This window comes from Patiria miniata, unplaced genomic scaffold (assembly GCF_015706575.1).
Source record: "Patiria miniata isolate m_02_andy unplaced genomic scaffold, ASM1570657v1 HiC_scaffold_24, whole genome shotgun sequence".
NCBI lineage: Eukaryota > Metazoa > Echinodermata > Asteroidea > Valvatida > Asterinidae > Patiria > Patiria miniata.
Genome location: NW_024037063.1, coordinates 13,906,790 through 13,923,391, shown reverse-complemented (window position 1 = coordinate 13,923,391; position 16,602 = coordinate 13,906,790). Strand labels below are relative to the sequence as shown.

At 40.4% G+C, this 16,602-nt stretch overlaps 1 protein-coding gene across 1 annotated transcript; it reads left to right on the top strand.

Annotated features, from left to right (window-relative positions):
* The first annotated feature begins 1,645 nt into the window (after positions 1 to 1,645).
* On the top strand, positions 1,646 to 12,340 carry LOC119732117 (tumor suppressor candidate 2-like). Its single transcript, XM_038205510.1, has 3 exons — positions 1,646 to 2,017; positions 11,288 to 11,408; positions 12,189 to 12,340. The coding sequence occupies exons 1-3, from the start codon at positions 1,854 to 1,856 to the stop codon at positions 12,252 to 12,254; spliced, it is 351 nt and encodes a 116-aa protein (XP_038061438.1). The 5' UTR covers positions 1,646 to 1,853; the 3' UTR covers positions 12,255 to 12,340.
* Positions 12,341 to 16,602: the final 4,262 nt, after the last annotated feature.

Sequence of the window (16,602 nt, the reverse complement as noted above, 5' to 3'; positions counted from 1 at the left end):
TTAAAGTGGGCTGATGTAACGCCCCGTCCTTCAGCACCAAACCCAAAAGATAATCTTTGATACGCCACTTTGAAATAATTTTCCCCCGATAATGCAAGGTGAGCTTAAAAAAAACCATGTAATTGGTTGGAAAATATCTTGAAAATGTGAAGATATCAGGAATATCCTACTCAGTGGCGTCGCCAAGGGGGGGCCAGGGGGGCACGTGCCCCCCCCCCTGGAAAACCTAGTGCCCCCCCGAGTGCCCCCCCCCCATCTGAGATTTGGGTTGGTAAAAAATATATATATATTTTGTTATATTCAACTCCGATCATCTGAGTTGGTTTTTCATAAGGACAAAGAAGCACAGTAATTCGTATTTTCTTCAAATGAGCATCAAATGTGGCACCATTTTGCATCTAGCCTATCCTCCGTATGCGAAAATTTTCCAAAGGGGAGGGGGGCACCCCCTCCCCTTAGACCCCTCCCCCAGGACGGCGATCCGTATCCACCTAAGTGCCCCCCCCCCCCCCATCAAATGCTGGTGCCCCCCTCTGTGCCCCCCCAGACTGAAAAGTCTGGTGACGCCACTGATCCTACTACACATATTTGTAGGCGTATCGGTCATTTTTCAAATTGCGGTAGCAATTTGTTTAATATTGTCAATGCACTGTCCACTCACTTCGACGGCATCACTTTAATCAATGCCACCTACATTGATCGCAAGAGGGCGTCCTCTTTACTTCGTATAATGTATCGGGTACTATTTTAGGAGCTCTCCAAAGTTTACAATATTTTCACAGTAGTAGAATACTACTTTTACACCCTACCCCGAAAGTAGTACTTTTCAACTTTTTTTTAATGACTAAATATATGTTCATCTGACATTATTGGTTGATTGGTTGATTGATTGGTTGATTTGGTTTATATACAATAGAAAGTGTTGTGGTTCTCGTGCTCAAAAACATTAAAATACATTTGAACTTTATATTTCAAACATTAAATTACCACATAATTTAAATTAATTCCTCCTTAAAATATCTCCCCCCCCCTCAAGAAAAAAAAATCAAAATCATTAACAAGACAAAAGAAATTATTACACTGCAAGGTTACTTAATGCCATTCAGTCCCCTGATCCCCTGAAAAAAAAACATAAAAAAAATCCTCAAAAAGTTCAAAGTCATAAAAGATTATGTTCCTGTATTAAAGCTATGCACTGTATATGTATGCTGAAAAGGTAAGCCTACCCCATTAGAAACATAAATTACATTTGAAACCCTCCATTATAAATATATGTGACCAATAAAAAAAGATTGCCATATTAGAAACAAAGAACAGAAATTAGTGAAATTCCAGAAAAGCTGCAGGGAAAATATATATATACATGTAGTTCGAGTTTTTTTTCCATAAGACTGTATTTTAATCATTCAAGGGGAAAATGTGGAACGCATAGTGGGTGTGCTGCGCGCTGACTGGGGTGGGGTGGGGGAGGGGCAAGAGGGGGGCTCCCCCCCCCCCCGGCGGCATTTTGATGGCGTCATAAAACTAAAAACAACAGTTTTTTAAGACGGTTCAGATGTCGATAGGGCCTACAGTAAAATCCTAATTTTGCTCCCCCACCTCGGCATAAATAAAAAGCTTTATAATTTCGCAATATTAATAGTAATGAAAATTTATGGCACAAACACACGAACAAACCCAAAATGGCAGCTACCATGTAGATTTTTTTCCCGAAAGATCAGTGTTCAAAATCCAAAGGAAATTTGTCTTTATCCACCACCTGGAGGATCCGAAGTGTCAAACACGTGCTGAGGGACACTTTGTCGTACAAACGTTGTCTTTCGGAGACAGAAGAATACAGAGAGGTCGAAGGAATGGGTGGTAAGAGTTCGACCGTCGTGAATTCGATTACTTCACCGATCACGAACTATTTTTACGGGAGCGTTAGGAAGGGAGGTGATGGGACAGACGGCATGGACGGGGAGTGTGTGGCTGTCGGCAAGCTGAGGGTTAACCCCTTTGTACACACAAGGAAAAGGTAAATAGTTCGGCGATCGTGTAGTGTAGAGGGCACCTGGGAAAAAATTCCATACTCGGACGTCACTTTTTTCAATTAATTTTCTAGCGCCAAAAGTTACATCTTTTATGGTTATTCCTCCACTTTCCCTCCTCTACTCTCACCCTCTCCTTTCCTTAATTTCTATTTATTAATCAGTCAGTTACTTCATCGGGATTCGAACCTCTGACGCTTGCTTGATACACGAGACTCTTAACCGCTAGGCCGCGCACGATCGCTGTTGCAATCTTCAATCTTTGGACGTATTTGAAGTATCCATTGAAATAAACTAAATATTCATGAGAAAATAAATATTCATAATGACGTATTGCACTATCATTGGCAGGCGTGTATAACGTACCGCTGTATAACGTACCGCTGTCTTTTCAGCCACTACAATCAGTTTTGACCGGCTGCTTCAAGTTAGTTCTGCACGACGTATGCATCCAAAATGTGCTCTAAAAACACATTTTGAGTAAATTTTTTTCACCTTTACACAGCTTCCTGGATTTCTTTTGGTTCAAATGACAAGGTGAGGTGACAATAAATATGTTTGGCAGCAGATAAATTGACATCCGAGTATGGAACTTTTCCCGGCACCTGTTTTGTTTCGATCAAATTAGAATCAAGATTGTTTTTATTACTAAAAAAAAAATGACATTGTCAACCTACATGTAAAGCAGACTTCTCTCAATGTAATGACACCTTTTTGGTAATTTTTGAACAGTTTCTTGGGGTAGAAATTACGATTTTCCCACATGGTTTACAGGCCGGTTGGTGCCGTGCAGCGCGACTTGCGTGCTCACGGTACATCGTGCAGTGATCGCCATCTTTATTTTTGTATTGCGTTCTGTCGTTGTCATCGTCATTTTACCCCGAAATTTCATTGAAAATTCAAAACCCTGCCCTTTATCTACGACATACCTGTATGTTCTTAATGTCGCCAACTAGTTTGGTAGGTGAAATAATTTAAAAGTGGATTTTGTCTCTGTATTATGTTATATTTGTATCTGTATTTATAGTTGGTATTGCAGGCAGGGGAAACATCACACGGCACACCAACTTAGAGAGAAGACAATGAGAAGAAATTACAGTTTAATACTTTTAATAGAGGTACGTTGGGAGGAATAGCCCAGAAGAATATTCTGGGGAAAACCCACGAAATCAGGTAGGGACTGGAAACCCAATCCACATATTGGCCCAGGCGGGATTCAAACCTGGGTCACAGCAGTGGAAGGCGAGGAAAGTACCGCTAGCGCTACGCCAACCTGACTCCCCTTTTGTGTTATAAATGCCAATGATGTCACAAAATAAAAGTCAACAAACATGGTGGTAAAACGTTTAAAGAAGTAGACCCATAAGCATGGTAAAACATGGGTAGTAATATACCGGTACATAGCCATGGCCATGCTCCGTTCATAATCTCTGTACTTTCGACGTATTCGGAATCCCTGTTGGAGACCTTAACCTTCCACATACAGTCCCGAAATTTAGCAAGCACTATATGTTCAGTTCTTGCATTCATAACAGTTTATCCAAGAACTTCCAGTGGCCATGGTGGCATAGGATTTGTCATTCAAAGAAATTCGAGGGGAAAAAAGAGAGCCCACATCATCACGTACGTTAGAAATTTCGAAAGTTCAGAAAACTGAATAGAGCATGGCTATGTATAGCCACGTTTATGGGTTTAGCAAAGAAATAAAGTGAGTGATTATACATACTGTACACACTGACAGTGACACTATTTACACTTGCAGAACTGCCCTGAATTTCAATCGTAAAATAATATTTCTTTAACAATTTAATACTAGCACAGGTTTTTTATATCATATTTGAAGATTTGTTTCACACATTTATTGTTATGTTTCAATTTGTTTTCATGTTTATATGACTATGCCCTAGGGCCTACCGTTTATTTGGGTTTTTTGCTTATCATTATAGCCAAATACAAAAATACATGTTTAGAATCTCCGCCCGCTTTATTTTTGGCTGCCACTTGGTGTTTTTTTGTTTTTGGAAAAAAATCCAAATGTCAACCGATCCATCGAAAAATAGAATACGTGCGAGTCGGAACTTAAGACTCTGTTGGTCACTTTCCACATCATGCAGTCGACCCTGCGTTCTCCAATCCAAACCAACCTAGACGGTGGATCTTGGACTGAGCAACCACGCGGCCACGTGCACTGCCAGGACTACTTAAGCACCGTCGATATATATCAATCTTACTTGATTATTCCATATTATTTTAATATCGATATCGCCGATTGCAATTTTTTTTAACCCTAACCATCCCAAATCCTCAATTTTCAATATTGGGGAATGATATCAAAAATATTGAAAATGCGTCATATTATCGTCGAAATAAATCTCCCGTTTGTACTTTTACTTTGTGTTTTAATGTTTGCTGTATAATGAAATAAAACTCTGCGGCAACTTGTGCTTATGACTCGACATAAAAACATCACGAAATGCAAAGTGGCGTCGCTCCATGTTTGCTGGATTAAGCGGTGCCCCCCCCCCCCCAATGTAAAACCTCAAAAGAAACCGCCCGTTCTGGAGTTGTGAGATTTAATTTAAAAAGTTTGAAAGCGGTAGAAAATTTGAACTTAAGAATGTGTTTTTTTTTTTTTTTTTTTTTTTTGGTCATATTTATGGTCTTAATGATAATTGATAGATCAAATTGAATTTCCGATATATTGATTATTTAAAATTCTGATATCGATGGTGCTAAGCACTTATCAAACATTACAAATCCAAGTTTTAGGCCAAAAAAGAGTCTCCTGGTATGCGCGCGCGTCACCGTAGCCGTGCGCGTCGGCAAAATGAAACAGTTTTTTTTTCAATGAAAGATGATGTCTCAAAACCGCCAAACTCACTGGTTTGACTGGAATCCTGCGGCTGCACAATTTTAACGTGTTTTTAGATTGGGTTATGGTCGAGAATAAGCTTTATGTGGCCTCTCTGGACTCCTATATATTTGCACTAAGTTTAGTCGGGCACCATTTGCAGTCATCAGCCGACATTATTTTGAAGCAAAAAAATCAGGTAAAAAAAAAAAAAGCAGCATCGCCACACCACTTTTTGGGCAAGCTCCATACCAGAAACCGGAGACTTTTTTTTTTTTGGCCTTAGTGCTTGAATAAATACACGGAAACAGAAAAAGTACCGGTACATACACAGAAAATATATCTTCCAGTTTTGTAAAATTACTGCCTAAAATCGTCAGTGTTAGGCCAAAAAAAAAAGTCTCCGGTTTCTGGTATGTGCGCGCGTCGTCGTAGCCATGTGCGTCGGCAAAATGAAAACGTTTTTTTTTTCAATAAAAGATGATGTCTCAAAACCGCCAAACTCACTGGTTTGACTGGAATCCTGCTGCTGCACAATTTTAACGTGTTTTTAGATGGGGTTATGATCGAGAATAAGTTTTATGCGGCCTCACCGGACTCCCATATATTTGCACTAAGTTTAGTCGGGCACCATTTGCAGTCATCAGCCGACATTTGAAGCAAAAAGACAGGTAAAAAAAAAAAAAAAACGTGTCACCGCACCACTTTTTGGGCAAGCTCCATACCAGAAACCGGAGACTTTTTTTTTTTTGGCTTTAGATCGTTTCACAAAGTACTTGCTGGACTTATTTCACGATGTCGACGTCATTCCCAATTTATACCGTTCCAGTTTATCATTATTTGCTATGCAAATAGCGAGTAAGATTTTTCAAGGCGGCTAAACACTGGCGGGTGATGTGGCATCGTTGCCGGAGGAAAAAAATGGTTTGATATTTGCTATGTGCGCTCTTGATCACGCTCGATGTGAAAGAAGTATGAAAGGGGTAATACACAATAGTTTTGATGTACATGTAGAACATGCTGTTGAGATATGCGTTTTTGATAAGACAAACTACATGCACAAGTTTCGAGCACTTGAACAATACGATTTCTCATTCGCCCTGTTCTAAGTAGTGGCAATGTGACGTGGCTGGGTTTATTCTGGCATGGGACGCCCCCTGGAAGTTCCTGTCTCCCCAATGATGTAAAACCTCAAAAGAAACAGCCCATTCTGGACAAACTGTCAGTGCTGACATTTGTTTTAAAAAGTTTGAGCAATATGCTAAAGAGTAAGCCGGGAAAAATTGGGACTAAAGATTGTTCCTTTTTTTATGCCCCGCGGCGAAGCCGAAGGGGCATACTGTTTCCGCCTCGTCCTTCCGTGGGTGGGTGGGTGTGTGGGTGGGTGGGTGTGTGGGTGGGTGGGTGTGTGTGTCCGGACAAATCTTGTCAGCGCGATAACTTGAGAAATACTTAACATATGAACTTCAAATTTGGTTTGTGGATTGTTCTTGGTAATCCTAAGAAGCCTTTTGCATTTGGGGCCAAAAGGCCAAAGGTCAAGTTCACAGTGGCTAAAACAATAGAAATCTTGTCAGCGCGATAACTTGAGAAATACTTAACATATGAACTTCAAATTTGGTTTGTGGATTGTTCTTGGTAATCCTAAGAAGCCTATTGCATTTGGGGCCAAAAGGCCAAAGGTCAAGTTCACAGTGGCTAAAACAATAGAAATCATGTCAGCGCGATAACTTGAGAAATACTTTACATGTGAACTTCAAATTTGGTTTGTGGATTGTTTTTGGCAATCCTAAGAAGCCTTTTGCATTTGGGGCCAAAAGGCCAAAGGTCAAGTTCACAGTGGCTAAAACAATAGAAATCTTGTCAGCGGGATAACTTGAGAAATAATTAACATATGAACTTCAAATTTGGTTTGTGGATTGTTCTTGGCAATCCTAAGAAGCCTATTGCATTTGGGGCCAAAAGGTCAAGGGTCAAGTTCACAGTGGCTAAAACAATAGAAATCTTGTCAGCGCGATAACTTGAGAAATACTTTACATGTGAACTTCAAATTTGGTTTGTGGATTGTTCTTGGTAATCCTAAGAAGCCTATTGAATTTGGGGCCAAAAGGTCAAGGGTCGAGTTCACAGTGGCTAAAACAATAGAAATCATGTATTTATTCTGAGATTATAGGGATTAGGGATTTATTCATATAAACCCTACAGAAGACACTAATGCTGTCAATGAATGTTCCATGTGACCAAGGTACATGTAAGTTGATGTTAAAAGAGTGGTGTTATGTCATGGGAACTGTCACCGTTGCGGGGCATTTGTGTTTGTAAACACACCTGACTTGTTTAATCAAAGTGTCAGGAATATTTCAGGACCCCTCTCCTACATGTACTTGTATGAGAGAATAAAAAGCCGCTTACCTAAATAGCTGGGAATATTAAAAACAAACGATGTAAAAAGAGCAAGTTTTTTTGTTATGAAAGAAAGAGAAGATGTCAATAAAGCCACTTCAGTTCACATGGCACCACTGGAAAACAGGGTAAAAAACTCAATATCTACCAACGACTTAAAAAATTCAAAACACTAGGGTCATTAGCATTGAAGGAAGATTGCTGAAGGTTGTAGAAGTTATTTTAGAAATAAACAAGAACCTTTTCATTACAAAATTTGTGTACTGTTTTATATTTATCCTGTGCACTGTTCTACGTTTTGAGCTCATAAAACTATAGGCCTGTTTGAAATAATTAGTTCCTTATTTGTTAAGTGTGAAGTTTTAAAGAGATGTGTACATGTACATGTAGTCATTTACCATGACCTTTAAATTAACAAGTGTAATTACAAAAAAAAACACACATGTTGCATGGTCAAAGAAATTTTCTTTTGATGGCACAATAAACTTTTATTGTGTTGTTTTAATTACATCTGTTATGTGATGCACTTGTAGTTGACCCATACACTTATACCACTGTGCCAGTGCCAGTACATTTTGTATATATTGGATATATTCATGATGGTTGTGTACAACAACCACCAACAACATATGAATTGTAATACAGTCATGCAGTCATGTAATATTAGTCATTTCTGGTGGTCATGAGCCTATGACACGAGATGTATCAGTACATTGTACGTTATACTATACGTTCATGTGTAATTGTTTTGTTCATTTTTTTCGAGGGGGGGGGGGGTGTGAAATGAGGCATTCCATTGTACCAAGCACAATAAATAAGAGTTCTGATCAGGACTGATTTTAAACTTGTACACTCATTAGGCATTTAACATTAACCCTTACCCTACTAGACCCTCCAACGCATGCCAATATGTGCCTCAAGAAAATCTCCTATGTTTTTTGCATGGCCCTCCAATATCTGCCATGTCATTTCAAGGGTAACTGGACAGGCACTCCAATACATGCCACAGAGAACAATGAGAGTCCTCTGATAACAAAGTGAGTGCCCCAGCTGGTCAGTATCAGGCACCCTCCAGGGCCTCCAACTCCTGCCAATTGGAGCCTTCACTGTTAAGACAAACTATCTGCCAATAAACTGCAGCTGGAGGGCATTGGCATAACCAACTGACATGCAGTAAACTACCCTCAGAGAGTAAGGGTTAGCTAATTAGTGAGCATTTTCAGGTCAGATGAAACATTTACATCAGTGCAAAAGGTTCATTGGCTGTTTAGTCATGTTCGTTTTGGTAAGGATTACCCACAATCCTACATTTTCATCACAAGTGTCTGTGATCTTGCTTACATACATGTACATGTATACGCCAGCAGTTTCCCTAGTTACGTGATGTACCATAAAAGCAAAACTTTCTCTATTTTTTAAAGGTACAATGTATAGGCCTACATGTAGTACCAGTTTTATCATTTGTCATTTTTCCTTTTTTGTTGTTGAAGCAACGAAAGTGCTCAATATCTAAAGAAGCGTGCTAAACAACTAGCCTGATGAAGTTTTAGCTCAGTGAATGCTGAATATTCCGAGAAAAATAACATTTCAATTTCAAGTCAAATTTGGCGAGTCATGTTTTGAATTGCACCCGAAATCAGCGACCGGGACATGTTCTCATTCAGTCGATTGCAGCTACGCGATGTCACGCACCAAACGGACTCTGCGCGTGCGTGCGTCGTGTCAACGCGTGCCACACCCATTCGTGGCTTCACTGAATTAAAAAGAAACCACTAAGGCCCAAAAAAAAGTCTCCGGTTTCTGGTATGCGCAAAATGAAAAAGTGTATTTTTCAATGAAAGATGATGTCTCAAAACCGCCAAACTCACTGGTTTGACTGGAATCCTGCTGCTGCACAATTTTAACGTGTTTTTTGATGGGTTATGATCGAGAATAAGCTTTATGTGGCCGCTCTGTTCTCCCATAATATTTACACTAAGTTTAGTCGGGCACTATTTGCAGTCATCAGCCGACATTTGAAGCAAAAAAAATAGGTAAAAAAAAAAGAAGCCGCGTCGCCGCACCACTTTTTGGGCAAGCTCCATACCAGAAACCGGAGACTTTTTTTTTTTGGCCTTATAGAACGGAAATTTCCAGCAATGCATTTTTAGACGCTTCTTTGGAAATGACCTTCTTTTATTGTTTTCTTCAAAATGACAGCATGGCAGAAAGAGTAATTTCACAGGGAATTTAGTGCCGTTACTGTCTTTAAAACAAGTACATGTATGCTTTTCAACAATAATTTCTTCAGTTACTTTTTGGAAAGCTGCAAGTACTCTACCTTTAAGATAATCATCAGAGACAAAGACCTTAAATATAGACCTGTGTCATAATCAACTCTGAGGCCACTTTGCCCTAATCATCAGTATCATGAGTCAACCTGTTTCCGTCACCCCAGATCAGATTGATAATCCGACGTGCGCCATCGTGGATATTCCAACATGTGCCTGTGTGCTACGCACGGTGTCATGTCTGAAAAACAGAAACAGGTGGCGGCAAGCACCCCCTAATCACAACCATCATTCAAAACTCTCATTCAAAGAAATAAAGAAAATGATAGATGGTTTGACCCCTTTTGACAGTCAATCCAGAGTGCAACATGAAATTAGTACTCGGCCAACCGTGCTATTACTCATACATTTATGATAGCAGCCACCGCACTCAGCTTCACCGAGAGCTGACTGGTCATTGCACTATTCAAAATCATTCCCGTGTTGAAACAGACACATGGTTTTAAGTAAACATGATTTGTATTCTAGCTCAAAAAAATCTCAACTTCACTTACAAGCAAAGGGTGCTGCTTAGTAACGAGACGAAGCAAGTCTATTAAAGCTGGTCCCAGAGACCACAAAATTCTATTCAATTAATTAAGAATTCCAGGGGCGGATCTGGGGGGGGGGTCAGACCCTTCAGATTTTTGTAATGTCTGATTGTTGCCGGCAGGCGGATAATATAGGTACATTGTAATACAGCACATTGTTACTGATGCACTTATTGTTTTAACTTGTTTTTTTTTTTTGGGGGGGGGGGTTGTCAGAGTTGGGGGGGGGGGGGGTTCGATCCCCCCTTCTGGATTCAAGCCTGTATTTACTTAAAATCTTTAAGTCCAGATTTAGCCCATTCATTGATGTTACGGAGTAATCCTATACGATAGTACTGCCTGGCTGGCAAGTGACACTCAGTCCGCAAAATCAGGCAACCAGCTAAAGTTTCATGTACATGAAATTTGGATAATTTCTTGTTATTTCTGGATAATTTCTTGTTACTTTAGTGGAGTTCCATGGCCTCATGGTCTAGAGCATTGAACTGGTGGTCTGCGGGTAATTCTGCAGGTTGTGGGTTCGAGTCCAGCCTGGGGTTATGGTGTGTGCGCCCTTGGGCAAGGCACTTTGACACTCATTGCTTCTCTCCACCCAGGAGTAAATGGGAACAGGAGGGCAGAGATGGTTATTGTGAATGAATTTAGCTGCGTTGCGCTAAAACAGCATAGTGTTGTGGCCTCGTGGAGTCGTGGTCTGCAGGTAAAGCTGCAGGTTGTGGGTTCAAGTCCAGCCTGGGGTCATGGTGCGTGTGCCCTTGGGCAAGGCACTTTGTCACGCATTGCTTCTCTCCACCCAGGAGTAAATGGGTACCTGTGAGGGCAGAGATGGTTATTGTGATTGAATTAGCTTCCCTGCACCTAACAGGCAGCATCGAGCTGTATAGTGTGTACCAGTGCGCGCAAGCAATGTGTTCCTTTCACTGGAGTTTTTTAAAGTGGTAAAAAAACGCAATCTACTGTTCGTGTTCTGTGTCCATATAACTAGACCAAATTCAATTTTTGAATTTTTGATGGCCTATGGGTTTTGTAGAATTGATCTGTAACTTGTAAATGTTTGCTTCTTTAAGAATCTATTTTTTTTTATCTGAAAGCCTCCGTTCATCAGCTGAGTTTCTCTGATTGTTTCTGTTTTTCCTGTCACAGTTCGAAGTTTTACGACGAGGATGGACATATAGCTCACGAGTTTTACATTGAAATCCCCGGGTCCAAGAGAAGACGTATGAAGGCAGGAATGATGAGAATATACACCAATCTTAGACCACAGGTACAGTACCCCCCATTCCCCCCTCCCATCCCCAACTTTCTTCTGGTACATGTGTTGTGTTCGTAGAATTTGCATCTGGGTATTTCACAGATCATAGGTTAAATGATAATCTCAAATATAAAAATACATCTACTTAGAATGATGAAGGAGCACATTTCAAAATCCAAGGTGTAGACAAAAGTGAGCCTATTTAAGAAACATCCATGTTCAGGTTTTTTTTCACTCATTTCCCATTGATATTTAAAAAAATAAAATAATAAATGTGAAATTGGTGCGCCCTTCAGCATTTTTTTTTCTAGAAAATTGAACACTCTGATGGTGTTATTAGATTTTCTTTCTTTCTGGTAATGAAACCAAGGATTCCTCAAAAGTGCCCTAAGCACTGTACATGTAGCCCGAAAGCCTGAAGAAACCTGTAGAGAGGAGACAGTGAGAAGCAATTACAGTTTTAGAGGTGGGTGGAAAAGCCCAGAAGAATATTCTGGGGAAACCCACGGAATCAGGCAGGGACTGACAACCCAATCCACACATTTGCCCAGGCGGGATTTGAACCGGGTCACTGCGGTGGAAGGCAGGGAAAGTACCGCTACGCCAACCTGACTCCCCTGAGCTTTAAGATGATACCAGAAGGTATGTTTATGTCATTCATTGCTGTCTCCAATTCTTAAGACTGCCATTTCTGCACCACGTTGTAGAGTATGAATCGAAGAGGCAAAACTTTAACTTTGTTTCAAATTTTGTTGGCATGTTGTGATTTTCATTTATCTGTTTGTTCTTCAGGAAGAAATTACCCTGGATCCACCCAGACTTCGTCCAGACCTACCAGTGGTCCTGCGCCAAGTATGACATCAGGTCATGACCTTAGTCTGACCTTAGTTTAACCTAGGTTAGTTTTAGTGACATCTAGAACCTCTGCCTGAGAAAAAATACTTCCTACATTTTTTTTTGTCCTGAGTACATGTATATGGTGCTTATTTTGTCAGCATGATCAATGTGTTATGTTGAGAGAGTTTGTGAAATTATTCACTTGACTTTGTGTGGGTTCGAACCATCCACATTTGGCGTAATACTTATTGAGTCTCAACTATTTGATAAGTTTGTGACGTTCAGTAATTACTGTAATATCTCCTAAGAATTAAACAGTGTATAGAAACCTTTTCAGACTACTGTCTCGCATACCCATGTTGAAATCAACACCAGTCTATCACAAGCTGAACTGGGTCCGATCGAACACTGTTCAACAAGGCATTGACTTACACTAGTTTGTACATTTGTGTACACTTGTTGCAGTGTTGTAGTCGAGTACTTTTTTTCCGAGTACCGATTACTGCAGAGTACTTAGGTTGCCGAGTACGAGTATGAGTACTTGTACCTCCGAGTACAAGAACAGGTCTCCGAGTACGAGTACTTGTACTTACAAGTACGAGTACTGTACTTCCAAGTACGAGTACAAGTACTTGTATTTCCGAATACGGCCATACGGCAAATGGTTCGTTGTGCGTAATTGGCCCAGGCCAGTCAGACCGATTTACAGACCCACTCACAGCTAGCTGTTAAATGTGTTTGTCTGGACGTGCACAGAGAAAAATCAGGAAACTTTGATTTCTCCACAAGCCAATCAACCATTCAAACTGAAAGTATCGTTAAAATAAGACCGTGGTTTATAGTCAGCTACAATGTACATCATTTTCCCCCCGAGTACTGCTATTCGAGTACGAGTATTTTGATGATCGGGTACAATTTCATCATGTCGAGTACGAGTACTTTGCTGCCCGAGTACGAGTACCATCATTTCGAGTACGAGTACTTTGACATTCGAGTACGAGTACGAGTACTCCAAAAAAAAGTACTCGAGTAGTACTCGAGTACGAGTACCGAGTACGAGTACTACAACACTGACTTATTGGCCGTAAATTTGGGATTTCTTACGCGGGTAGAGCCTCTTTACCCCGGTCTAAACCAGCACTGGCACCATGTAGAAGCCCTGTTGGATTCTTGCTTTTGTGAGAAGGGATCCCCAAATCTCAGGGGTTTGACCCGCATCTAAGACACAGGAGACTTTGGATGGAGTTTGAAACTAATGAAAGGGCCTTCATTCAGCTGTAGATCATGAAAACTTTACACAAGTAAAATTTCATTGCATTGAAATTACTTGTTCCTGAACAGGAACTTTTTCATGAAAATAATGTATACTGTAATTGACTTCCAAATTGATTTTCCTTTTCTCAGGCAGAGTTTCTTTGATAGATACTTTATTGCATGTACATAAGAGAATATTTATGAAGTGAAGCAGAACAATATAACATGACTCTATCCATACGGTGACGAAGGGCTGTCATTGGTCATTTGTCACTGCATGGCAGGTCAAAGGTTAAATAGAGTCAAATAATTGAATATTCCGTATCAGAGTTGATGAGCGTGCTCAAGGTGTTGATGATGTCACTGGGCTGGCTCCGTGGCAAGAGAGAGATTATGTAGGAATTTAAAGGGGGAAATGCATTAGCTTTTTTGTGTTGTGATGGACACAATGTGAGCACTATTTTAAGTAAGGAATTTCTTTTGTATTAAACTTTTTCCCAGCCCCCCCCCCTAAAAATATCCATGGGGACGGGTAGCTAGCTCCCATTTAAAGCCATTGATTGGATCACCTCTGCGCGTGCAGCATGGTCGTTTATTTTTGAATGGCTATTCAGCTTTGAGCATGGACGATATTTGAACACATGGTTATCAAAAAACTGACTCTTGTCTTACCACAAAAATTATGCAAAATCGCCAGTGTCTCCATGAAGGCAAATTTCAAGCATTTTAACTGCATAGGTTTTAAATACTGAACAGTAATGCCCCTCTCTGTATTGATATTTGCCAGAGACACTTTTGCATTCAGCAAAAATCGAAGCTCAACACCTCCGAAATTGCACATTCGTGGCCTATTGCCATTTTGCAATAGCCTGGTTACGCGCAAACATTACCGTTGAGATTTTGAATGCATATCAGGAGGCGGGATTCAGACCTAGTACATCATGCATATTATTTGCATAAATTAGGAGGAAAGCCTCCTTATATATGCAGGATTCACTGCTAGCTGCCTGTCCCCATCCTTGAAGTCTGAAGGACAACGGGGAGAGGGAACCAGACTACTTTTGTTTACCCAAATTTACCCACTCTAAAATAGCGCTTTCTCATCCTGTCCACCGTATCTCTAAAAGGCTGACAAAAATTAACTTTAGATCAGAATTTGTTTTGTGAGAGCACCCTTTAAATGTAAAATAATATAAGGTTGACAAAGAAATTGCAATAGAACAAGTTTTCAAGCTGCGATCTGTGGAGGTCGCGGTAATTCAGATCCAACATGGTGAATTTCTATGTTGAAGTGCACTTAGTGATTTTCCTTATGTTGTCAGTTTTGATCTGCAAAAGTAATATCTTTACCAGCCCAATGGGGACTATGGTTGGTGGAGGGATGATATACATGTATTTTTTCCTGAAAATGAATTAAACTCTTGCAAACTGCTTACTGACTGGAATTGACCTGAAATATACAAATCAACAAAATTAACTGGCCTGATGTTTTGATCTTTATGAGATCTGCTTTAGAGGCAAATGTATAATTTCCCTAAGAATTTTCAGTTGAAACTTCACATTGGCCGTGGGGGCAGAAAAAGTTTGCATTTCAAATTACCAGCCTTGCCCTGAAATTCCCTCAAATGTTTGGGTCATTTTGGAACATGAGCTTACTGAGATGGAAGGTCAAATGCAGTTTTGTGTGAATTCCATGAATATGCACACTATAAGATAATTAAGATTCTAAAGGGAAGTATTGGAGTCAGTGTGCTTGCTGCTGATATCAAGTTCCAAGTTTACTGAGTCTACTTTCTCTATGACTTGACAGAGTGACTTGAGTCTTATTTCCGATACTGAGAAGAAACCATAGAAAAACTTTGAACAGAGTATTTGAACACGATATTCTGGATCTCGATTACAATTAAAAAGTTGCCATGCCATATTTTGAATTGGACCCTCTCTCGGCACAATCCCCAAATCAGCATTTTGGACATGATTCTCATTCAGCCGATTGTAGTTACGTGATGTCTCACAATGAACCGGCAAATAATAGTAACCCCGCGTGCGTGTGCTTCATGTCAACGCTTGTACCCATGCATGGATTCGCCCAACTACAAACGAAAATTTCCAAAAATGTGTCACTTGACACATCTTTGGAAATGACCGTCTTTTATTGTTTTCTTCAAAATGCCAGCATGCCAGAAGGAGTAATTTCACAGAAAGTTTAGTGCCATTACTATCTTTAAACCAAGTAAGCTTTATAACAATAATCTGTCGGTTACTTTTTGGATAGCTGCAAATGGTCCTCTCTACCTTTAAGACTGGTGGACTTGATTGTGAGGACTTGTAAGGACTCCACTACTTTCAGTCAAAAGTTCTCTTGGTTAAATTTTGCTAGCATGAGCATAAAGTGAATACACACAAGCTAGCAATGCTGTACAACTTTGAAGATACTTGCAAATGTGTCATCAAAGTAAACAAAGGTGTATAATTCTCAATTACGAACAAAAAACACTGTCAGTGTCTCACACAAGAGATGTCGCGATAGTTATTAGTCTGCTGGCATAACTGAAAGACGAATGGTTTGCTCGGGTCATTGCGAGGTCACCGAAAGGTCATGAATGCGTGAAGCAGGCTTTTGGGATTTTTGAAATGTCTGCTGAAGCTTGGTCCCATTAACTGAGATCATCATGGGACGGTGCAAGGAGACACGTCAAGAAAAACAGGAATGTTTGCGGTTGAAGTCTAGGGCCGTACTATTTCTTTTTCAACTGGAACGCCACCCAGGGCAAAAATAGTAACACATGTCACTGTAATATGATTTTACAGACTAGTCAGCTACTTGTGTCATCCTATATTGGTTGATTGAACTATTTGAAAGACTTTAAATTAGGCCTGGGCGATTTGGTGCAACAATCAATTACAGTGGCGTAGCCAGGAATTTTTCAGTGGGGGGGGGGGGGGGGGGCTGGAACATTTCATGGGGGGGGCGTCATGTAGATCAATGAATTTTATTTTAGAAACTCAAAATCTCAGTTGGGGGGGGGGGCGACTGGGCGGGCGACAAGGTTTCATGGGGGCTGGGTCCCCCCCCCCCATCCCCCGTGACTACGCCACTGATCAATAATAGATG